We start from the raw sequence: 25868 nt of genomic DNA on the forward strand, positions 1-25868 counted from the left end.
TTTAAAAATAACACGTTTATTTCGCCTTCTCCCATTCTTTTATCCAGGGAGAAATAAAAACATTCCCATTGTTTGGAAAAGTAAATAGAAAAAAGTGACAGCTGTAGAATGGACTTTAACCCCTTCATTCCGATTACAGCCGTCGCCCTGACAGCACTGGACACACGAGTATTCTGACCTGCTTCTGTCGCAGTGATCCAGTCCCAGTCCTGTGGTCTGCTTAGGGTCACGGAGCTTACATGGACCTAATGCACACTTTTTCTCAATGAAAAAACTCGATTCTGCAAAGTAAAAGGTTTAATGAGTTGTAACTATTCAATGTGCAATAATGATATAATTTGGTGTTTGTCACATAATTACCGTAATAAAAAATATAGTGGAATATGATATAAACCAAGAAGAAAATGCATTTCTATCATATATATATTTACAACAGATGGAAACACACACACAGAAGACTGTTTTTGTTTGTTAGAGTTTCGCTCAAAGCTGCTGCACGAGGGCTATCTGCGCTGTCCGTCCTTAATTTGGTAGTATAAAACTAAAGGGAAGACAACTACTCGTCACCATTCACCGTCAACTCTTGGGCTACTCTTTTACCAACGAATACTGGGACTGACTGTAACATTATAACGCCACCACGGCCGTAAGGGTAAGCATTTATGATGTAACGGGGATTCAAACCCATGACCCCCAGATTGCGAGTTGAGCGCTTTTTGAATTGTCGTGTGCAAAGCTACACGAGAGCTATCTATGCTGGCCGTCCCTAATTTAGCAGTGTAAGAGTATAGTGAAGGCAACTAGTCGTCACCACCCACTGTCAACTCTATTATCAATGAATAGTGGGATTGATTATAACATTATAACGCTCCCACGGCTGAGAGGACGAACATGTTTGGTGTGACGAGGTTTCGAACCCACGACCCTCAGATTGCGAGTTGAGCGCTCTGACCACCTGGCCATGTCGGGCCCCATACAGAAGATTTAGTGTACATAACAATGGCTGTAAGTTGACTAATAATGTTCGTATACCTGACTTATAAATACAAATGTATTTTATCATTAACATCATTAGGTAGAAGTAAAATGTCTTAATACAAAGCACTTAATACACACAATAATCTAATATGCCTCAACATTCCTATATGAACAATACAACAATAAAACGGTATAACTTGTGGATTCATTTCTTAAATTTTTATCCTCAATTATTTTTCAAGAAATTCTTCGCAACACAATTCCAACAGCACCTAGTTTTAAATGATAAACAGATTAAATAGATTATGAAAGGTGTACAATGAAAACGTAGAATAAAAATAAAATCTATCAAGTGCAGGTCTGTTAGTGTTAAACCACTTTATTAGGCTGGAAAAAAAGAATGTCAGCATTTAATACAAAATAAACATTTTATTTCCCAAAACAGTCTAAGTGTGGCCTAGTAGTTAAGCGAAGTTCAAGGTTTAGAACTACGAAATATATTTCGTATTTTGAGCTATGAGTACGTTATAAGAGAAACAGTCAATTCCAGCGTTAGATTAAGAATAAGATGCTTCAGCCAGATGGCGCAGCCCACTGGTTATATTTTCTTTAGTTCAAAACTAGAAACCGTTATTTCTTCTTCACAGGGGAGACTCGTCTACCTATTTATTCATTATGTCCGTAAAGTGTCGTTAAGACAAACATTTTCCCATAACGTGTTATTGGCTAAATGCTCGGATCCAAGAAAAACAAACTAGACATTAGAACTTTCCAGGACCACCATAAGATGTTTAAAAGTTCCCTGATTCAAATAAGGGTCCAAAAACTGGACACTGTTTGTCATCACTAACTTTTAATATTTTCCACTAGAATACTGCAGCTAAAAACGTTCAAATATTTATTCATATGCACGAAAAAAATATGTTAATTCTGACGTAAAATTATAATTTCTGAGATTATAAACAAATATTAAAATCGTATAACGATATAATAAACAAAACCGTTATAAGAGGAACAATCAGAAACGTAAATAATACGTTCACAATTTTTGCAGCAAGTTTTCAATTTCATCTGAAGTTTAGATTTTTAGGCATATAATATTTTACCAAGCAGTCTTATTTTCTTAAACAAATAATAATAATATGCTAAACGGTTTACTATGCACCGTTTTGTAGTATTGAGGTCTATTTTTAGTTATCAAGCAGAAAAGCTAAAAACAAATTCTGCAAAACAAAAGTTTATATTGTTGATAAAATTAACATGGATGGTATGTCTGCTGACTTACACACTAAAAACTGGGTTTCGATACCCGCGGTGAGCAGAGCACAGATAGCCCGTTGTGTAGCTTTGTGCTTAATTCAAAACAAACATTTACAACACACTGTTATTTTACCAAAACCGAGGCTTAGTTTTTGTATCGTCTGTTTGCTGTAGTTCAAGAGACCAAGCGCACTATAAATATCTCGAGTAATCGAGAGACAGAATTTTGGGAATACTCCGACAAAATAAAGAAAGACAGGAGCCTCACAAGTCCTTAGATTACATTCGTCCATCAGCGATGTTTACGTATTTTTAAGTCAAGTGTAGGTTTCCTGTAAACTGTATTACCTGTTTGAATTTTCTACCTTCCTAGACGTTCAGACACAGATATGTACACGCTGGCTTGAAAGTTAAAGAAAAAACACGCAGCCTTTACTTGTGAAAAAGTCTTAGCACATGCTTACGACATTGTTGGTGAATAGGGATGTCCTGTTAAACCAAACTTTTAAAATTAGGCTTCTATAATTAACCATTAGCAATACCTTCGTCCTTCTTTTTTTTTTAAATAGTTTGTAAAAAATGAGTATTCTGCTAAGAATATGAGACATATTTGTCAATGATTATGTTCATCGAGTCGTTACTCATATATGTATTGATACATCTGGAAGGTGTCGTTTATCTTTCTTCTAGCCTTGTGTCTTGTATAGCTAGATATGCATTTAAAAACATTTTAACGTGCTGCAATTAAATAATCGCGTGTTATGTTTAACATTAAAATCTATGAACAGATTGACGGAGTAGTTTAGGGCTCATGTGGTTCCACTGAAAAGTTTGGTTAAGATCTTGTTCTAAACGTTTTAAGCCGGCGTATTACAGGTGATGAGATGATGACATGATTGTATTGCTTAACAGTGTTGAGTCTCTTAAAGAACTGTTTTTCAAATGTTCCAATTAAACGTCTACTGTCGAAAATAAACAAAGTGTGTGTTTTCTTAGAGCAGAGCCACATTACTCTATCTGCTGAGCCCATCGAGGGAAATTGAACCCCTGATGTTAGCGTTATAAATTCGGAGACATACCGCTGTACTAAAGAGGGACACGTAAACAGCCTTGTTTTTCTTAGTTGTTTGTATATTAATACATGCTAAACACTAAAGGTGTATCAGACACTTGGGCCTGGCATGGCCTAGTTTTAACTTTAGCACAGTTTTAACTATATTTTTTTGAAGATTGGATAGGTAAAACTGCGAATAACACTCAGTTAAACTAAGTGTCTGATTGTTTGTTTGTTTGTTTGTTTGTTTTTGGAATTTCGCACAAAGCTACTCGAGGGCTATCTGTGCTAGCCGTCCCTAATTTAGCAGTGTAAGACTAGAGGGAAGGCAGCTAGTCATCACCACCCACCGCCAACTCTTGGGCTACTCTTTTACCAACGAATAGTGGGATTGACCGTCACATTATAACGCCCCCACGGCTGAAAGGGCGAGCATGTTTGGCGCGACGAACATGCGAACCCGCGACCCTCAGACTACGAGTCGCACGCCTTAACAAGCTTGGCCATGCCGGGCCCTATATTCTAAAACAAGGCTTAAATGTAGCTTATTGCATAAAGTAGCTAGTTTTCTTGTTTGCTTCCTGGGAAAGATATAGTTGTTTATCAATGTTCTGAGTACCTCAAAGATTATGATAAAAGGTTAATTTTATCGTTTTTCTTCGTTTGTTTGTTTTTCTTATAGCAAAGCCACCTCGAGCTATCTGCTCAGCCCACCGAGGGGAATCGAACCCTGATTTTAGCGTTGTAAATCCGGAGACATACCGCTGTACTAGCGTGGAGCCGTTTTTATTCAGATGTGACTTTATTTATTGTAATCATCTTATAACAAAGCGTTTATTTTTCGTTAATATTTCTTAAAATGAGAGTAGTTAAAATTGCCATACTTACTGGTCTTGCTTATGGTCGTCATACATCTGTCGTACGCCTGGTCGTCAGGACAAATTTTCAGATAGTCGTCTGTGCACAGGTCGTTGTGTTCCACTTTACACTGATAACACTTCGGCTTGTTAGAAACAAATGTCGCAGCTGTATTAAAAGCACGAAAAATATATAAGTTGTTCAGATTTATATAAAAGCTGATGATTTATGAAACCTTTCGAAACTGTGGATGAGTCACTAACTGATTTGATGTTTATTTAGCAAACGGTTCGAGCAGAAAACAAAAACTCAATATTTCAAATAAATACTTTTATTACCGTTTTCATTTTTTACTCAGTTGAAATTGTAAAAAAAAAACAAACATGAAAGCTTAGTTCTCTAATGAAAATTGTTCTCTAAATATTAATTGTAACGAATTGTTAATTTCGAACAGTAACAGTCATACCAAGGAAAATAAATTTAAGCTTTACAAGATATGTGCTTATTTCAAGTTGAGGCAAGTTTGTTTTTTATGAACAATGTTGTACATTTCTAGAATGGATTGTCATATGATGTAGTTGAGGCTTTAGCAGGGTTGTACATTTCTAGAACGGGTTGTCAAATTATATTATTGAAATCCTGTTAAGGTTGTACATTTTTGTAATGATCTGTCAAATTACATGGTTTAGGCTTGAACAGGGTGTAGATTTCTATAATGGGTTGTCAAAATTACATGTTTGTTACATTTCTATAATGATTTGTCAAATTACGTGGTTGAGGCTATTACACTGTTGTTAAAAAGGGTCAAAAACTGGGTTACTCTTTATATTTTTGCCATTCATTCAAAAATATTTGTTTTCGGCATTCTCTAATAGATATATTAAAATGGGAATTCATTTTTGTTTTACAAAATACATCGCTTAAGTTTGAGTGTAATATATTCAAATAAATACATAAACATTTCTTAACACATACTAGATGTGAAAGTGGTATATTCAAATTGTAGATATTTGTTGGTAGGTAACTCACTAGAGTTTTGTATATTTTTACTTTACATTGATAGCATGTTAAAGCTCAATAAAGCTACCATGTTACAACACATTCACAGAAACATTATTTTGATAGGTTTGTGTTCCATCTGAAAAATTCTTATTAGTTGTTAAGTAGTTAAATCTTTATAAGTAGATAATAGAATTAGCGGTAAAAGCTATTAGTAATTATATTTTTGCCTTAATGACACTAAATAAATAAGTGTTCCAAGACTGAATAAAATTTTTGGAGTTATTCAGTTCAAGTGCTGACTCAGTGTAACATTACATTCTTAATAGATCGGCTCAGGCGTGGCCCTGAATGTGCTGGACTGTGTCTATGGTTTACGCTTACCTCCTGCTGAAGCACGCTCCATACTTTCGGGTCACGGGTACCTTATAAGTGTGACAGCCAAATTTTAATGTTCAAATGGTTAAGTGTCGGCGGTGGGCGCTGTTGAATAAGCTGCCTTCCTTCTAATCTATCAATTTAAAATTAGGAGCGGCTACACAAGGGTAACTCTCGTGTGGACATATTTTCGTCGTAGGGCTTTGTTGAAATAGTAACCTCTACAATTTTAAGTTACTTTGTCTCCTTCTTCATATAAATGGTACTTAGAGAAAGCCAAGTGTAAGTGCGTGATAAAACACTGAACAGAACATAATGAAAGTTACTTTAGGTTTTTACATATATATATATATATCGTGTGTTGGCATCGATAAGAAACAGTGTCGAGGGTTGTGGAAGGTGCTTTATAATCATAATTTTACTTTACCTCTCTCCCAGTTATGGTGTAGTGACACTGGGAACAAATGCTGCTATTATAAAGCTATTAAGCACCTTTAACAAACACTCTCAAAATGTTACTAACTAAATAAATAAATTGTTTCGTTGTTATGCGTAGACTTCGGATCCCCGTCGCACCAAAACATGCTCACCCTTTTAATAGGCCTGGCATGGCCTAGCGCGTTAAGGCGTGCACTTCGTAATCTGAGGGTCGCGGGTTCGCGCCCGAGTCGCGACAAACATGCTCGCCCTCCCAGCCGTGGGGCGTTATAATGTGACGGTCAATCCCACTATTCGTTGGTAAAGAGTAGCCCAAGAGTTGGCGGTGGGTGGTGATGACTAGCTGCCTTCCCTCTGGTCTTACACTGCTAAATTAGGGACGGCTAGCACAGATAGCCCTCGATTAGCTTTGTGCGAAATTCCAAAACAAACAAACAAACATGAGTAGACAGTTAAAACTGATAGTTATTTACAAACTAGTAGCAGAATTAGGATTTCTATTAATTTTTTCAAATATAAATCTGTAATAAAATATCGCCTCGATATTCTAAACTTTGTTTACAGGATCAGGAAATACATTTCATTTTATGACTAATCACTCATTTCAAGTAAAAATTGTCCCCGAAAGCGAGGTGCAGCGCCATCTATCTTAAGCTACTATTTGTTGAAGTTAAAACATAGTTTAATAGTGAAATAATTTAAGAAGTAAAAAGAAACGCTCATCTGTTTCATAGACTGATTTTAATAGTGGCGGTCACGAAGAGATTAAAACAAGACCATCGAAAAAAATTAAAATAAGAGTATCTGCTCCAAAGAACACATTAATACAAGATAATTGAGCAGCTTACGGTAAGCCTATCTGGTATCCCAGCTCTTTATATTACTAACAAAAATGAGTTTATGAAACAGTCGCTGTTCTAGTTTTGGTAATAAGCGTATAAAATTATGTCGATTATTTTATTTAATCTGTAATATGTGGCTGAATAGAAGAAAGATGACAACCATAGATAATTACCAGTGAGGTGGAAGGGGATTTATTTAGCTAAGTTATTAGATCCAGAAAGTAAATATTTTATAACTTGACAAACTTTAATATAACAACGTAGAACAATATTCTGTTGAGTAGCATAATGTCTCTACTTCGAGATGATTGATTGGTTCCAGGTTTTAATTTCACGCACTAATTCACATTTACATCTGACCGCACCCAGTGGTAGATTTTAAGTAACCGATGAAAAGAGGAGGGAAATTATAATCATATTAAAGTTCATATGGTGCATTCAATTAAATTTTATATGCTACAGGGTAACTGCCATATTAGCTCTTTTTTTTTTTATAGATTCCTTCTTCATTGCTTTGTTAATTCCAAATTAGACAGCCCTTGAAAACTTTCATTTTCTGGTTCACATACAAATTGTGTGTCTGTTATATATTTTTTTCGATCGTTTATCCTTTCAGTTTAGTGCTTTGTCCTTGAAATTTGTTTTAAGTATATCAAGGTAAAGTTTAGTCTTGAAATTATTGTAATTTTTATTCTGTATTTTCTTTGATTCTTACGTTTCGTTAAAGCTAGATATTTAAGGCTTTTAATTTTTTATCTGTTTACGTTTAGTAAATTTTTTCTCAGTGTTATCATTTCATTATTTTAATTTCAATTTTTGTTTGTTTGTTTTTTAAATTTCGCGCAAAGCTACAAGAGGGCTATCTGCACTACCCGTCCCTAATTTTGCAGTGTAAGATTAGAAGGAAGGCAGCTAGTCATTACTACCCACCCGCAACTCTTAGGCTATTCTTTTACCAACGAATAATGGGATTGACCGTCACATCATAACGTCCCCACGGCTGAAATGGCGAACATGCTTGGAGCGACGGGAATTCGAACCCCCGACCCTCAGATTACAAGTCGAACGCCTTAACCCACCTGCCGGGCCTTTTGATCAATTACCCTGTTTCATGTTTCAAGGCAGGAATGACGTATCAGTGTCCATTTTAAAATGACATTATTTTATATCAGTTAGATAACAGAATACATGTTTTAAACCACTAAAGTGCATAATTTAGGGCTTAAAATCATAAAGAATTGAACCGTAAAAAGAGATTGTTTCGACTGTGAACAGCATCATGAAATGTTTAAGGGAAAGTTACATCATCAAAAGAAGTTTTCCCTGTTGATGGATGTCATTGATTCAGCGGTAGCACATTTTGTAAGCTTAGTAATAGTGTAATTCTTGGAGGAAGAGATAGGAGAATTCTGTTATTTTTTGACAATAGAAAATTTGGAAAGTAGAGCTATTAAAGGTCACAACGGGGCTCGATACCCCGTCACACCAAACATGCTCGCTCTTTCAGCCGTGGGAGCGTTATAACTTGATGGTCAATCCCACTATTCGTTGATAAAAGAGGACTCCCACAGTTAGCGGTGGGTGGTGATGACTAGCTGCCTTCCCTCTAGTCTTACACTGCAAAATTAGGGACGGCTAGCGCAGATAGCCATCGTGTAGCTTTGCGCAAAATTCAAGACAAACCAAAGTCAGAACGAAAGCATAGTTAATATTGAGGTAATTTTCCACAAGGTAGTTTTTATAATACATGTATTAAATCTCAGAAATACATGGAACAGTTTAGTTTGTTTTAACACAAAGGTACGCCCCCTAGTGGCTCAGCGGTATGTCTGCGGACTTACAATGCTAAATACCGGGTTTCGATATCCGTGGTAGGCAGAGTACAAATAACCTATTGTGTAGCTTTGTGCTTAATTCAAAACAACAATACAAAGATACATGCGCTCTGTCCACCACAGGGTTCGAATTTCGATATTTAGTATATAAGCATACAGCTGAACCAATGGGGATGAGGCTACACAATAAACAAAATGTAACGTGCATACTATAGTACTTTTTTCAAACTGTAATAACGTATAACGAAGTATAAGCTGTTTAACTCGAATCATCTCCAATCATTTTGTTTTTCTGCTTAGTGGATAAGACAACAAATGGTATTGGTAAACCCGACATTCCGAACAAGAACTGTTGGATACTTAAATCGAAGAAGATATTTTAAGCCGATGGTTTTCCATAATAAATGATGAACAATGGAATCCTCATTAATTGCGACATTTGAAATGTTTTAAGGCAGGATTAGAGTAAATATTTCTACGAGGTCTTTTTCTTTCTCTTTTTATTAGCCATATTTCTGAGCGCCAGCAACATTGTGCGTGATGCGCGCGCGCGTACAGCTGATTCAGTTTCATTACTCATCAATATTCCTACCAGTCCATCCTCAAAATGAAATTATTTTAGGTAGGAGTAGAATAAAGACCTTGGGCATAATTAAGTAATCAATCGAAAGAGATTGAATTTCTGAGTCCAAAACTGTAATTAGGTCTCAGGTCGATCAAGATATGACGAGATATAAGCTAAAAGTTTGTACTTGAAGGAATAAAACAACATAGATCCGTTATATAAATTGTTGTTTTCCAACCAGTTCTGAGGATTATTATCTTGGAAAAATTTTGAAATTACTGAAAAACATGCCTCAGCGAATTTTATCTTTTTATATACTGGAAGTTGCATTTTAACTTTTGAATTATCTAAGTAAAAATATTAAAATACACGTAAAATCTTTTTTTAAATAAAATTAACCAGCCAACATATTATTTGTTTGTTTGAGAGCAAAAACACTTAGCTGTCTACTGTGTCCGCCTCGGTGAATCGAGCCTCAAATTTTAGTGTTACAACTACGCAGACTTACAACCGTCCCACATAGGGTGGGCATCCACTATCTAAATTATATATCAGTATATCACGTATAAACCATAATTAACGTGTGTACTTACTATACCATACAAATTATAATGGGCCGGCATGGCCAGGTGGTTAAGGCACTCGACTCGTAGTCTGAGGGTCGCTGCTTGCCCTTTCAGCAGTGGGGGCGTTATAAAGTGATGTCCCATTCCACTATTCGTTGGTAAAAGAGTAGCTCAAAAATGAATAAGAGAGTAGGATGGTGATGACCAGCTGCCTTCCCTCTAGTCTTACACTGCAAAATTAGGGACAGCTAGCGCAGATAGCCCTCGTGTAGCTTTGCGCGAATTTCAAAAAACAAACAAACAAACAAATTATAATGCCTCATAGTTACCTAGAGGTAAGTTTAATTGTTTATAACGGTGGGCAGAGCACGGATAGCTTATCTTGTAGCTTTGTACTTAATATCAGACAAACCACTTATAATATAAATTTATGATAGCTGTATACGATGTAGGACAAGGGCAGAAGAGTGGTGCTGTTAAATCCAACAGTTGTTACTTCTGTATGCAGAACGTTCCCCAGTATCTCAGCAGTGACGTTGATGGCTTCTATCGATAAAATTCGGCGTTCTATCCTTTCTGTGGCCACAGTATAACCTGCTTTACAGTATTGTGCTTAAATAAACAATCTACTTATAATATTTTAATAGTATTACATAACATCCCGATTAGATTATTCATTGTTAATGAATTAATAACATTGTACTAAGATAAGCGAAGTATCTACATATTTGCTGTGAAATTGCATTTCAACAATCGCGGCTTGTAGTGCATTGTATTTTCTATTATTTAACATATACGAAGGACTTGGTAATGAATTCCTGAATCTATAGTATGCACACACTAAGCCAACAGGACATTCCCAGCCTGTTTATCATAAGAGGACGAATGTGATCAATGTTTGAAATATATCACATGTTTAGTTTCAAACACGTTGTTGGAAGTAGAGGTATATATGAAGATGATGATAGTAGGAATTCTGGCGTAATTATGATAGAGTAAGACTTCTGTGTGTAATTGTAATAAGTGTAAGACTTTTGTGTGTAATTGTAATAAGTGTAAGACTTCTGTGTGTAATTGTAATAAGTGTAAGACTTCTGTGTGTAATTGTAATAAGTGTAAGACTTCTGTGTGTAATTGTAATAAGTGTAAGACTTCTGTGTGTAATTATAATAAGTGTAAGACTTCTGTGAGTAATTATAATAAAGTTGGGTGTAATCATGAATAAGTGTAAGATTTTTTTAGTAATTATGAGTAAGACCTCTAGATGTAATTACGATAAGGGTGAGACTTTTGTGAGTTATTATGGTAAGTGTAAAACTTGTGAGTGTAATTATGATATGGTAAGATCTATGGGCATAATTATGATATGGGTAGGACTTCTGGGTATAATTATTATAAGTATGAGACGTCTTGGTGTAATTTTTAACTTTAACTGAACTGTATAGTTTACTCTGATTTGCAGACAAGACAGCCAAGCCCAGAACCAGTAGTCTTTTGGTTGCTCTACAAGCAGGGTTTCTTTGAAGAAGCCAGCTATCATCCTTCAGTTGATTAGGCTGGCTACCTACGTGATCCTTAACAGGGTCAACATAAATTAAGAAAAACATTTATGGAGGGGGGATAATCACTTAACATTTGATAAGGGTGTAAAAATACATGAATCTGATGGCACAATAATGTTAAGTACCAGACAGTTAAAATTCAGATTTTGGGTTCATGAAACTAGTGCGTTCTTTATAAATAGTACGGCCGAATTCCTGGTATCAACTTGTTCTAACCGTAAGTCCAGAACACCGCAAGCTAAAATAAATCCACATTTCTTTATGGAGGTTCCATGGAAATTGTAAACTCGAATGACTTACATTTTTTCATAATAGTTACAAGTTTTACAAGATCTATTTCAAGTCTTTGTTTCTTACTCTTCACTGTAATAGGTACGACCGATTTTTATTCATGACTGTACTTAAGTAATTTGCTGGAAAGTTCTAACGTCAGTTCTCAGTTCGGTTGTGGGACGAATAGACAAATACAAATACAAATAAGACACCTTCTTATTATTCATGACTGTACTTAAGTAAATTGCTGGAAAGTTCTAACGTCAGTTCTCAGTTCAGTTGTGGGACGAATAGACAAATACAAATACAAATAAGACACCTTCTCATTATTCATGACTGTACTTAAGTAAATTGCTGGAAAGTTCTAACGTCAGTTCTCAGTTCAGCTGTGGGACGAATAGACAAATACAAATAAGACACCTTCTCATTATTCATGACTGTACTTAAGTAAATTGCTGGAAAGTTCTAACGTCAGTTCTCAGTTCAGCTGTGGGACGAATAGACAAATACAAATAAAAATAAGACACCTTCTCATTATTTTTAAAGCCTTTTTTGTTGTATAATTACTTAAATTTACTTCGGTGTTGTATATCTGATAAGTTTGTTTGTAGACTCCGACTAACGATTTTTTGCTGTGTATGTCAGTAATTAACTCACACCCATTAATTTACCTATACTTTTATATACATGTAACGTTACTTTAAAAACAAGAACTACAATGCTGATATTGTAAACCCTTAAAAAGATCTTTAGATGAAGTACATTTCAAAAATATTCATGCAGAACGCTATGTATAATTCAGGGAATACAACTTACAGATGTTTGTTTTATTCGGTTTTGTATTCGAACATATGAGCAAAGTTCAGAAAGATGTTAAACTGAATAGACTTCGTAAGCGGTTTGGAATTTGGCCCAAGTTTGGCAAGAAAGTAACAAGACTGTCAACAAAAGTAGTCATATTATAGAGACGAATCGTTTGACTTAGGTCATGTAAGATATTTTTATAATGATTAGTAAGTAGATAAGATCGTTCATCCATAACAGATATATATAGCAATCACGAAATTCTTTGCATAGTTTACTTGTATTGTAACTCCCACTTCCCCGTAACCATCCTATCATAATTTGATTGAATATGTTTTTGTGTTATTTTTTTTACGCAGCTGCATTCTAGCAATTCATAATTTAGTAATGTCAAATTAGAGGGAAGGAAGCTACTCCTGAAACCACCGTTATCTCTTGGGCTACTCTTTTAACAAACAAATAGAGGGATTGGACGTCATAATATAATGTTCCAACGGCATTAAGTATAATACGTATCTGAGTTATTTTCCTTTATTTTTAGCATACATTAGGGACGGAAATCTTGAAAGTTCTAACAGTTTGTTTTTCAACGTAAATAAACTTCAGTCTCCTTAGGTTGTCATATCTTATGGGTGGATTGCTATATGATAAATAAACTACAGACTACTGCAACTGCTCATACACGGCTGACTGTAAAACTCACTGGAGGGTGGAACGTAACATTATCTTGATTTTAAAAATGTGCTCCGCAGGACCACAGCGATATGTCTGCGGACTTTCATCGCTAGATACCCGTGTTGGGCAGAGCACAGATAACCTATTGTGCAGTTTTGTGCCTAATTTTAAAAAGTTAAAAAATGCAACAGAAATTATGAAAAAAACATCAGTAATTCACACAATTCTATGTTAGTGTATGAGCAATGACGTAAAGTCTGTAATGTTATTCCTTTAATAGGCCCTTTAGAATAACCAAATTGTTTTGAATGACACGTATAATCTTACCTTTTCATGTTCGAGAGGTTGTATAATTTGTTCATTTCTCTGACGACAAATGACTGATTCTTATATGTAGTAATAATTGTTTGTTTGAATTTCGCGCAAAGCTACTCGAGGGCTATCTGCGCTAACCGTCCCTAATTTAGCAGTGTAAGACAAGAGGGAAGGCAACTAGTCATCACCACCGCCAACTCTTGGGCTACTCTTTTACCAACGAATAGTGGGATTGACCGTAATATTATAATGCCTTCACGGCTGAAAGGGCGAGCATGTTTGGTGCGACCGGGATTCGAACCCGCGACCCTCGGATTACGAGTCGAACTCCTTAACACACTTGGCCCTGCCGGGTCATATAGTAATAATAACGTATTAGTTAATTTCTTACCCGTAGACATTAGTATTAGACCTATTATATAATTAGCATTGCATTATATGCCTAGTTCTTTAGTGATTTTCATGAATTACAATAATAATAATCCAATCACATTATACCATATCCATTGCTGACAACGTGTTTCGCTCAATCCATAGATCATCAGGCCGACTAAGAGACAACAATTACTATTTATATAAGGCATTAGTTATAGCCATATATATATAAATTACACTAAACTGGTCAGTCACTATTCTTTATCCTAGAAGTACAGGTGCGTATGCGGCTGCCATTACTATATGTTAAATTTTGAACTAGCAGCTATTGTATTATGATTCAGAGTGACAGTCGCCTGTTTAAGTTACGGCCCGAAGGAACGAATGAACACAGTGCTATGCTATTAATTGTTACACATACCGTAGCTATGAGTCTGTGTGTGTATTTTCTTATAGTGGAGCTAAATCGGGCTATCTGCTGTGTCCATCAAGGGGTAGCGAATCCCTGATTTTAGCGCTGTAAATCCATAGACTTACCGCTGTTCCACCGGGGTACAACTAAGAATGAAAGACGGAGGTCGGGTGTTACATTCCATTAGTAAGTAAAACTTTTTTTCTTCTTTCTATAATATGTTTAGTTACTGAAGACAACATCAAGGTGATGGCGACATCGAACTGGCGTGGATATTTACATATACTTTCAAAGTGTGTATGCGAGTCTCTTTTGGCATGACGGTTTGAGCGTATTTCATTTGAAATGCCGAAAATATTAAATATTCAAATAACTTGAAATAAACATCCACGACATTCTAATGTCGCTTGCTGGCCATTTGGGTTATACAAAAATTACACTGTCTACAGGTGTACTTTCTTTGGACATTTACATTTTATGCTATCACTGAACGTAAAGGTGTTTGTTAAATATGCTACTTTGTATTGTACTCAGTTGAAGAAGTCAAGCTTACGTTATTGGTATTGTAAGATTTGTGAATTCTCTCCAGTGGCACAGCGGGATGTCTGCGGACTTACACCGCTAGAAATCGTGTTTGGATACCTGTGGTGGGCAACTCATAGATAGCTCATTGTGTAGATTTGTGCTTAATTCTAAACAAACAAACAATTTTGAAGTTACTCACATGATTGTTTTCTGAGAGGGGAAAATTAGACTTTTATGTTAATCTTTTGGTTTGCTATTATAAATGCTGGTAGACTAAAATTGTTACAGAATTATAAATTTATACAAGTTTAAAAAGGAACTTTATGGACTGTACTGAAGAGTCTGTGATAGAAGAATGGTCAGGATAATTTGTTATGTACATGGTAGAGTAAGACACATTGGTACTTACAGCAAATATTTGGACTTACATTGTGGTATGCAAGTTAGACAAAGTCAAACTAATGAAGAGTGACATGTCTCATTTGTTTTTAATTGTTTAAGTGTATATACCAATAAACATTACCTAGTTAAAACTCAGATTCTTGTTTGTACATGAAAGTTTATACAATCTGTAATTTCATAACTTGTCATATTTTTCAGAAGTCAACATCAGCTAAATGTATCAGATCAAATGTAAACACTATGTTTATGTTTTAATCTACACAGGTCTTGTATTACATCTGACTTTGTTATGTCGACATTCAAAGGTGAATCCCACAGCGAGGAATGATATTTGGTTTCAATGCAAGGTGACATTGAGAGCCACTGTTCTAACAATGAGAACGTTAACATTTAATCAGAAAACGTTTGTTGTGGTTACAGAATAATAATATTTGTGAAATATCTTAAACTGGGTTTCACCAAGATGATAAATTTACAGTGTGACGAGGAATTATTTATTTTTTTCTTTACAATAAGAGACTGGTAATGTACCTGAATTAAGCTGCGATAAAAACTGGAGTGTTATAGCAAATTTTTTACCCACACTTCAAGACTTTACTTATATTATCGTGCAGAGACCATTTGGAGGAAAGAGGCACAGATAAAAAAAAAACCATCATTTTTTGCAATTACGCAAAGCTACAAGAATGAGCTATATTTCTGAATTTCTGTATCTGTGTTGTGCCTTCCACTAGTATCGAATCACGATTTCTAGCGTTGTAACTCCTCAGACATACCACTATGCCACTAGGGGGCCCAAAATGATCTAGTAGTAGGTGAAAAGAGAACATGATCACTTGGTCATAACTCGGCAAAAAGAGAAAATAGAGTCTTTAACAGAATAACATCGCTAAATTTGTTGTTTTTACACCTAGTACAGTTTAATGCTTTAGTTTGTTTTTAATTTCACGCAAAACTACACGAGGGTTATCTGCGATATCCATCCCTAATTTAGCAGTGTAAGACTAGAGGGAAGACAGCTAGTCATCACTACCCATCGCTAACTATTGGGTTACTATTGTACCAATGAACAGTGGAATTGACCGTCACATCATAACGCCCTCACGGCTGAAAGGGCGAGCATCTTTGGTGCGACGGGGATTCGAACACGCGACCCCTCGGATTACGAGTCGAGTGCCTTAATCACCTGGCCATGCTGGGCCGTAATGCTTTATCGATGAGTTATTAAGTGTAATAATTTGTGTTACTTCTTTTTGACTTCATATTGTGTGTATGTATATTTATATATATGTATTTTTGAAGCATTTGTATCGACGTTGGCCACAAATTATCAAATAAATCCGAATGAATTATACTATGTATAAATAACATTATATAGAATACTTCATTCCCCAAGAAAAGGACATGTTGCGCCACCTCTTGTCTTGGCAACAAGATTTGTGATGTATATATTTTTTTTTGTGACACTTAATAAACACCGAGCAAAGGTAACGTATTATGATCTCAATATTTCCCACTGGGCAAAAATCCAATGCATTCTTCATATGACAGGTGAGATATGTGTGTTTTATGAAAGGATTTTGTGCTAATTTCTAAATTAAAATCAGGTTTAGATAATCTTGGTTTGACAAATTTCTTAAAATCGAATAACGAAAAAATCAAAATATTAATTAATTTCAATAAGTTTGGATGAAAAACGGCAATAAGTTATGAAGACAACCTTGCCATTTTAATTTCAACTGATGGGCTTTGGAAGTTCAACACATTGCAATGGCAGAAAATCGCGTGACTTCCAATCTAAAGTTATAACAACGGTTATTATGATGTGAACGTCCTATTCAAGCTGGCGAAGTATAATCATAGTTAACTTACTTCTCATCAGGTACTGTTATTATATATCTTGAATTCGAATTGACCACAAATATTAATTGTATTTTACTTCTTCCTACTAAAGTAAGTAATCTATGGTAGGAATAACTTTTAAAGCTATCTATCATTTATTAAATTCCATATCGTATGAACAATCTAATTATTTAATCTTGAACAAACATGGTAATATTTAAATAATATTTTAAAGGATAACTACCTGGGTCTGTAATAAAAATATATGTTTGTTTGGTCATCCTGAAATGATAAACTGAGTAAATGTTGATTATAACGAAGATTATAAAGCTTTCCAAGATGAAGTAACATTAAAAATAACAAGTATCTGTTGGTAAAAATGTTCGTTTACAAACGCGGTCCTAATAGTGCGTAATGTACTACTTTAACTGATGAAGGTATAAAAGGAAGAAAAACAACTCTTGTCATGGATGGAAGCTGTAAAAAATCATAGTAAGAATATACGTATTTAACCTTCCAATTACATCTGTTAGGTATATGACAATCCAAGTTAGGTTAATTTTCAGTTTTATGTAAAAAAAGAAAAATAACTGAATAGAAATGTTAATTCACTAAAGGTTTCACGCTTATTTTCAAAGTGAAGTGTGGATATATCATTCTGTTGTGAACTAATGCTTTCTGATGACGAACCTATGCTATACATAGCAACTCAATGCTCGTGGCCATTCTGTCAGAATGTTCATGAGAAACGTTTCATAGTACCTTTCTCTAAAGTAATGTCATTTACCATAAACGATCCAATTTTCTCTTTACTTGCTGTGACGAATTTTCAGCGTATTTATAAATCAGTTCTGAAAATGTGGTACAATTTCTGTATCATCTCTGAGAAATAATGAATTTTTATTAATTATTTATAAAATGTATAACATTATTTTGAGTGTATAAATTGGGAAGTAAACGTGATGGACTTATAGGCTCTAAACAATTTTTTACAAACATTATTTTGAAAAACAATCATGCAAAAAAAAACAAGGTGCATTTAAAAATTCAGACATATTGGGTTGTAAGTGCATGAACTTTGACACTAAAAGTTTAACCGTTAAACTTGCCTAAAACAAAGGTAATTTTTTTCTCGTCTTAAAAACAAAGTTAATGTATTTTTACTTTTTCTCGTTTCGTTTCATGTTAACATTCAATGAAGTTATCAAACTCATGCAAGGTTAAAGTTTTGCATGAGTAGTTGATTGCATCGTAGAGGGGTCTGTAAGGTTAAAAGTATCATCACAAAAGCCCTCTATATAAGATAGTACGTAAGAATTACGCACCAGCTGCTCTCAGATCACCTAATTAATATCACATTATTCAGTTGACGAACATTTTAACACACTTCTACTGTATGGAGAATGTCTCCAAAATCCTTGGGTTGCTGTCAGATCGTATGCTGAACGGTTCCCGGATGAGCGTCGTTCTTCACATCAGATGATAGGGAACGTGTCACCGGCTGCGTACTACAGTTTCATATACACATAGGTGTCGTTATGACAGATAAAGAACATCAAACAGTATCGATAATTAAGCCGCCATATTAGCATTTGTTATGTTTGGGCAGCGCTTCCAACGCAGTTGTTGACTGTTTGCTATCTGTTAGTAATACTGTTAGGATATTTAGACATACTGGTACTTAATTTGCAGGCTCGGCATGGGCAAGCGTGTTAAGGCGTGCGACTCGTAATCTGAGGGTCGCGGGTTCGCATCCCCGTCGCGCTAAACATGCTCGCCCTTTCAGCCGTGGGGGCGTTATAATGTGACGGTCAATCCCACTATTCGTTGGTAAAAGAACAACCCAAGAGTTGGCGGTGGGTGGTGATGACTAGCTGCCTTCCCTCTAGTCTTACACTGCTAAATATTTAATATCATTCATGTAGTTCCTGAATGGTTACTTCAATCGGAAGTCATTTCGAAGTAACAAACGGTTCTAGAGGTACGTTGGTGATGTGTGTAACTACACCAAAAGTTATTGTCTTATATACAGCATTGTCATTTCTATGACGTATAGTGAACGTTATATTTGCTGGAGATATATAGAAAATTTGATATTACCACTTCTAATGTTCTCTACTCTGTAAGACAATGTGATAAGGTGTTCGCATCTCTTTATGTGATATAACGACCGTTCTGGAGAAACTTGGCGGAGAAAGTTTTACTCAGCTGATAACAGAATAACTTGTTAAACAACTGCGTTTATTGCTGATCGAATCAGACATTATTTAGGTACATCATCACATATATGTAGTAGTGTTTTCGTTGTGATTTATACATATTGGTTAGTAATGTTGTAGCGTTGATCTTGTGCTGGCGGGTTATTTTAAATTATCTGGTGAAAATGATCCAAAGTCAAGTCCATGTAACGACGAAAAATTACTTTATTTCCTCCTTTAAGTTTCTAAAATTTGAACACTTGTACACTGCCGTAGATAAACTGTAATCCTACGTTATAAAAAAACATTTATTAACTAACGTAAGACAAATCAACTTACTTTTATAAAGTAACCGCAGTCGATAACACACTAATTCAACTCTCGGTCAAAACGTTGTTCACTCTTCTACGTAAGATATTTTATCAACCCAAATGAACCGTTTTTACGTATATATATTTCTCCACAAGTGGATTTTCTTGATATCACTGATAATTAATTCAACTCTCTGTTTCGAAAATAACTCTATATATTTCATAACTATCACATATTTATAATACAGACTTGAATATACTAGGAGATACTCGGCATGATGTTCTTAGAACTTTTAAGCGTGCTACGCCTTCTAGCTAACAAACTATAACATTAAAATGTATACCATGACAGTATAATGGATACAGACAGATTCGTGTTTCAAGTGCTTCATAAATTAACGATGTGACGTGTTTGTTTAATACATATTGAGCGTTAAACTTATTCTAAAACCTTAGGACTAAATTGAAGTTTAGGAACAAATAAGATTCAGCGTTTATATAAAAAAAATCACCTTATAAACATACGAAATAAAATAAAGGCTAAAACCTTCCCAAAAGTAAACATAAAAAACAAGTTGAAACAATGGATTTAAAAAACACCATTCCTTGTGTAGTGTTAGAAGTCTGTACACGTGTAGTGCTAGAAGTCTGTGCACGTGTAGTGTTAGAAGTCTGTGCACGTGTAGTGTTAGAAGTCTGTGCACGTGTAGTGTTAGACGTCTGTGCACGTGTAGTGTTAGAAGTCTGTGCACGTGTAGTGTTAGAAGTCTGTGCACGTGTAGTGTTAGACGTCTGTGCACGTGTAGTGTTAGAAGTCTGTCCACGTGTAGTGTTAGAAGTCTGTGCACGTGTAGTGTTAGAAGTCTGTCCACGTGTAGTGTTAGAAGTCTGTCCACGTGTAGTGTTAGACGTCTGTGCACGTGTAGTGTTAGACGTCTGTGCACGTGTAGTGTTAGAAGTCTGTACACGTGTAGTGTTAGACGTCTGTACACGTGTAGTGTTAGAAGTCTGTCCACGTGTAGTGTTAGAAGTTTGTACACGTGTAGTGTTAGAAGTCTGTGCACGTGTAGTGTTAGAAGTCTGTGCACGTGTAGTGTTAGAGTAAGTGTAGTGTTAGACGTGTAGTGTTAGTGTTAGAAGTCTGTACACGTGTAGTGTTAGAAGTCTGTGCACGTGTAGTGTTAGAAGTCTGTGCACGTGTAGTGTTAGAAGTCTGTACACGTGTAGTGTTAGAAGTCTGTACACGTGTAGTGTTAGAAGTCTGTTCACGTGTAGTGTTAGAAGTCTGTACACGTGTAGTGTTAGACGTCTGTACATGTGTAGTGTTAGAAGTCTGTCCACGTGTAGTGTTAGAAGTTTGTGCACGTGTAGTGTTAGAAGTCTGTGCACGTGTAGTGTTAGAAGTTTGTACACGTGTAGTGTTAGAAGTCTGTGCACGTGTAGTGTTAGAAGTTTGTACACGTGTAGTGTTAGAAGTCTGTGCACGTGTAGTGTTAGAAGTTTGTACACGTGTAGTGTTAGAAGTCTGTGCACGTGTAGTGTTAGAAGTCTGTCCACGTGTAGTGTTAGAAGTTTGTACACGTGTAGTGTTAGAAGTCTGTACACGTGTAGTGTTAGAAGTCTGTGCACGTGTAGTGTTAGAAGTTTGTACACGTGTAGTGTTAGAAATCTGTACATGTGTAGTGTTAGAAGTCTGTACATGTGTAGTGTTAGAAGTCTGTCCACGTGTAGTGTTAGAAAAATATGTCACTTGAAAGTTTTCTTTAAAACCAGTTATCAAGATTGTTATTAGAAGTCTGTTTTTCATGAGAAAAAACATAAATTCCTCCTTCATTGCTATGTAATTCCAAATTAGACAATCCTTAAAAACTGTTTCATTTTCTGGTTCAGATACATTTGTTATTAAATTCATCGTTATGTTGACAGTTTAATTTTCATTAATAATTCGGATGTAATGCGAACACTTTCGTAAATTTACCCAGGTGACTTAGAGATTCAAAACATTAATAGAAAAAAAACGATACTGTTCATTGTCGAGTTAAACATTGTTTCTTGAATAAAATTTAACGAAACTTTTCTTTAAAAGAAGCGCGCATGTGTGTGTTTTCTTACAGCAAAGCCACATTGGGCAATCTGTTGAGCCCACCGAGGAAAATCGAACCACTAATTTTAGGGTTGCAAGTCCGTAGGCTTACCGCTGTACTAGCGGGGGGGGGGGGCTTTAAAAGAAGCATTAATAATTATCATATTTTATGTTGTTTTACCTTCATCCAAGAACATGTTTCCCTACAATTCAATTAAAGGGACAATAACTTCACGGTTGAGACATTAGGTTTCACTCTGTAGTAATCGTTAAATTTTAATGGAGAAAGTTTCTCTTTAACTTGATAAAATTAATTTATAACGGGTTTCAATGTGAGTAGGTATTTAAGTTCTATGAACTAAAAATATTGTCTCCCAGTGGCACAGAAGTATGTTTGCGGACTTATAACGCTAGAAACAAATAATCCTGATGGTAGAGCACCGATAGTTCATTACGTAGCTTTTTGCTTAATTACAAACTAAATATATTTTCTTCATATTTCTTTAAGTCCCAAAGGAAGTTCCGAACCAGATAAAAGACTCAATATAATTTGTAAGTTTGTGAAACTTTTGAATATAGACCATTATTTGTAATAACTTTTTGTAATAACCGTTATTATAAATTGTATTGTTGTTTGTATATTAAAATATATTTGTATTAAGAAGTAAAAATTGTGTGTATCAACCATGTTGAAAAATATAATAAATTTGATACATATTGACATTCAATTAATTTTAAATTATCATTTAACTCAGTTTCAGGTTATTTGGTTTGTTCTGAATTTTGCGCAAAACTACTCAAAGGCTATCTGCGCTAGCCGTCCCTAATTTAGCAGTGTAAGACTAGAGGGAAGGCAGCTAGTCATCACCATCCATCTTGGGCTATACCAACTTGGAATTGACCGTACATTATTACGGTTTAAAGTGCATTTATAACCACCTGACCAGGAGAATTTGAAATCTTAATACATAACACGGTTTAAAGTGCATTTATAACCAGAAATAAATTATTTTGTTGTACGTAGAATATTTAAAATACGACTTCTACCTGAAGATAATTAAATTCGTTGCTTCAAAGAAAATGTTGTCCTCATTTTAAAAAACCTGATGGCTACCACGTTTTTTCAATTTGTTTATTTTTGAGCGTAGTTTGACTATTAATTTGTTGAGAAATTATATTAAAAAACTAAATTAAAATAAAATTATTAAATAACTAAAAGAATCGATTTATACTGAATGAAGTTTGGGAATATTGTTTTCGTAAGGTAAGAAACGTTATTTACGTGTGTTGTTTGCTATTACATACAGCATGTAGTAAAACAGTTATTGCATTTTGTTTTCATCAGAACGTCTCTTGTGGCATAGCAGTATGTCTGCGAACTCAGATTACCAGAAACTGGGTTCCGATACTTGTGGTGGGCAGAGCACAGATAGCCCATTGTGTATCTTTGTATTTAATTCTAAACAAATTCACTGTCTCCTACATAGAAGTAGAGTTTTTTTATCACCTCCATTTCTAACATTTATATCCTATTTCAAGATATACAGATTTTGGTCCTGTTCGTGTCAGTTACTTTCAGCGATCGATCCGCCCTCAACGATCTCCGAGAAATATCTCAAGCTGTGAATATGATTAGTCTGTGTAACTAGTTAACACATATTACATGAATGATGAACGAAAACCACCAAGTTATCTATAAGTAGTCCCTATCGTAAGTGACTAACCTCAGACTTGTGTTTTCTTTTGCTTATAAACCACCATCTCTTTTTGTCGTAACAGTGACTTTCGAAACAGTCTCATCGCAAAAACTTTAAATGGGTTTTTATAGGAAAAAAAAACATTCCTTGTCACGTGTTTTTATCTGATGATCTTTTTCAGTTAATTTGCAAAGCTACAATATTGTATGGCGAAAACGTGATGAAAAAGTGTGATTTTCATGCAAAGAAACTTAATCTAACATTTTGCATCCTTGGGCTAGGTTTATAAGGTTCGTTACGAGCTTGTATACATTTAGTTCAAAAACTAAAAGTTCTCGTAGTTACAAGTTAATTGTTTCTTGTAATGAATTATAGGGGCCCGGCATGGCCTAGCGCATTAAGGCGTGCGCTTCGTAATCTGAGGGTCGCGGGTTCGCGCCCGAGTCGCGCCAAACATGCTCGCCCTCCCAGCCGTGGGGGCGTTACAATGTTACGGTCAATCTCACTATTCGTTGGTAAAACAGTAGCCCAAGAGTTGGCGGTGGGTGGTGATGACTAGCTGCCTTCCCTCTAATCTTACACTGCTATATTAGGGACGACTAGCACAGATAGCCCTCGAGTAGCTTTGTGCGAAATTCCAAACAAATGAATTATAGAACTGCATTTTATCATTTATAATACTGTTTGTGTTTTATCCCGTTTATATATAATATATTTAGGCAATAAGTAATGACATAAGTCTGTAACAACTGAAAACTGAGATTTGTTACAATAAATGCCCCCCCCACCAAAAAAAAAATAAACGTCTTTGGTTAGGTATATTCTGATTTTTTTCTAGCTCAGACAAAGATTTATGCCACAACGATTGGTTAGTAAGACTTATATTTGCTTGACTCTCCTTCTGTGTCATGCCCTCTTGGACTGTGGTCACATTCATTTCAAGGGGTAATCGGAGGTTTACTCTCTTGGAAGGGCATAATGAGAATGACCACTGGGTAATTTAGAATTGTGGGTTATGGCACTGGAACTGTCGTTATGACTTAATATTGTGATATATGGTTATTTCTATCTTAATCTCGTGCAGACATATTTCCTCTAGCTCCACCACGCGGAATATTGAAACCCACCAGTTTGTAAAATACTCAAGTTATTCTCAGTTTAATTTCCAGAAATGATTTCTTTCTGTAGATTCACGTTAAGTTTGGTTCTTAGCTTTTGATGTTCCTGCTACAAATTATTATTTGTTTACAATTTCCAGAACTTTTAATGTATTACGAATACTCGTAACGTTTTTTTTTTTTTTGTTCGACATCAGTGTACCTGAATACCAGATGCCATGAAACATGCAACGGTGTAAACTTTTGTTGCTAACAATATTAACACTGTGCTTACCTGTATGATTGATAAATAAGATACTTTGTAAAGCAAAAGAAGTAACCCTTGAAAATATGTTATAAACAAAAAAAAACTCAAATTATTTAATGTAGTGTATTCGACTCTTAGAAATAAAAGGCCCATTAAAAAGAAAATACCACGTTTATTACGTCAAACAAAAATCCACACTTACTTGATAAAGCGATGGTACTCCAGATAAACATTGCAATCCAAGCCTCAAACCCCATATTTAATTCTTTTTCCAGATTCAAGTAATGCAGACGCAAAACACTTTCTTAATTTTTAATGCTAGTGGACAGGATACAGAAAAGTCTTCATGTCTTCCACTTATGAAGCCTCTTGCTGCTTCTGCTCAAAATCTAACAGAAGTAAAGTCAGCAAGGACGCTGATTCTTCTGTGTGGAACGACTGTTACACATGCGCATTTACTACACCATTACGCGCCGTATGGGATAACGTGTTAGCATCTGGTTCATGGCTGTTCGTCAGGTTCATATGATTTATAGTAGCCTAAAATATGAACAAACAATAACTTCAGTATTTGCCTACAGATTAAAAAATTAGTGAAATAAAGAGAGAACAAGGGTAGATATAAAAATGTAGCAATAACGTTGCGGTTTTTGTTTATTGCAACAAAACTTTGCAACACAATATTCTTCAGAAAGCCGATGAAAATATATTTTTTCCACCCCTATACTTGAGTGTAACATACACTAAATCCCGTCGTGATATAAGATAATCAAAAGGTTACACGTTATTGTCCGTGTTTCGATTTTTGTTTTTTCTTAAAGAGTCCCATCATGGCCTGGTGGTTAAGATGCTCAGTTTGCAAGCTGAAGTCGCGGTCTCGTCATTTCAACCGTAGAGGCGTTATAACTACAATCAATCCATCTATTTGTTAATAAAAGACTAGCTTAAGAGTTGACGTTGGGTGATACTGACTAGCTTCTTTATCTTTAAGTTTACTGCTCTTAAGTTGGGGACGACTAGCGCAGATAGCTCTCATGCAGTTTTGCGCAATCTTCAAAACCACACCTTAACGAGTGAATGGTTGTAACGTTTTTATTATATATTTAATAAGGTAAAACGCTCGTCAGTATAAATTGTGATATGGAATGATATAAAAACAGACCGTTTTAAGTACTATTCTGAGATTCTTCTGTAATACACAAGCTACGATTATTGGCGGACTCAAAACCCATTCAGAACGCTTGAGATATTAGGTT

The 25868-nt window shown here is 35.3% G+C and overlaps 1 protein-coding gene and 1 long non-coding RNA gene across 2 annotated transcripts in view; one reads left to right on the forward strand and one right to left on the reverse strand.

Moving 5' to 3' along the window:
* On the reverse strand, window positions 1-25033 carry LOC143255995 (uncharacterized). Its single transcript, XM_076512513.1, has 3 exons — window positions 24815-25033; window positions 4181-4318; window positions 1-281 (listed from the first exon to the last, which is right to left on the reverse strand). The coding sequence occupies exons 1-3, from the start codon at window positions 24867-24869 to the stop codon at window positions 40-42; spliced, it is 435 nt and encodes a 144-aa protein (XP_076368628.1). The 5' UTR covers window positions 24870-25033; the 3' UTR covers window positions 1-39.
* LOC143255996 (uncharacterized) overlaps window positions 6682-25868 on the forward strand; it is a 79081-nt gene continuing 59894 nt past the window's right edge. Inside the window, exons 1-2 of the long non-coding RNA XR_013030956.1 lie at window positions 6682-6814; window positions 14234-14375. This is a non-coding gene — a long non-coding RNA (uncharacterized LOC143255996). The remainder of the gene's footprint in view (window positions 6815-14233; window positions 14376-25868) is intronic.

The sequence above is a fragment of the Tachypleus tridentatus genome, chromosome 7 (genome assembly GCF_004210375.1).
Source record: "Tachypleus tridentatus isolate NWPU-2018 chromosome 7, ASM421037v1, whole genome shotgun sequence".
Classification (NCBI taxonomy): domain Eukaryota; kingdom Metazoa; phylum Arthropoda; class Merostomata; order Xiphosura; family Limulidae; genus Tachypleus; species Tachypleus tridentatus.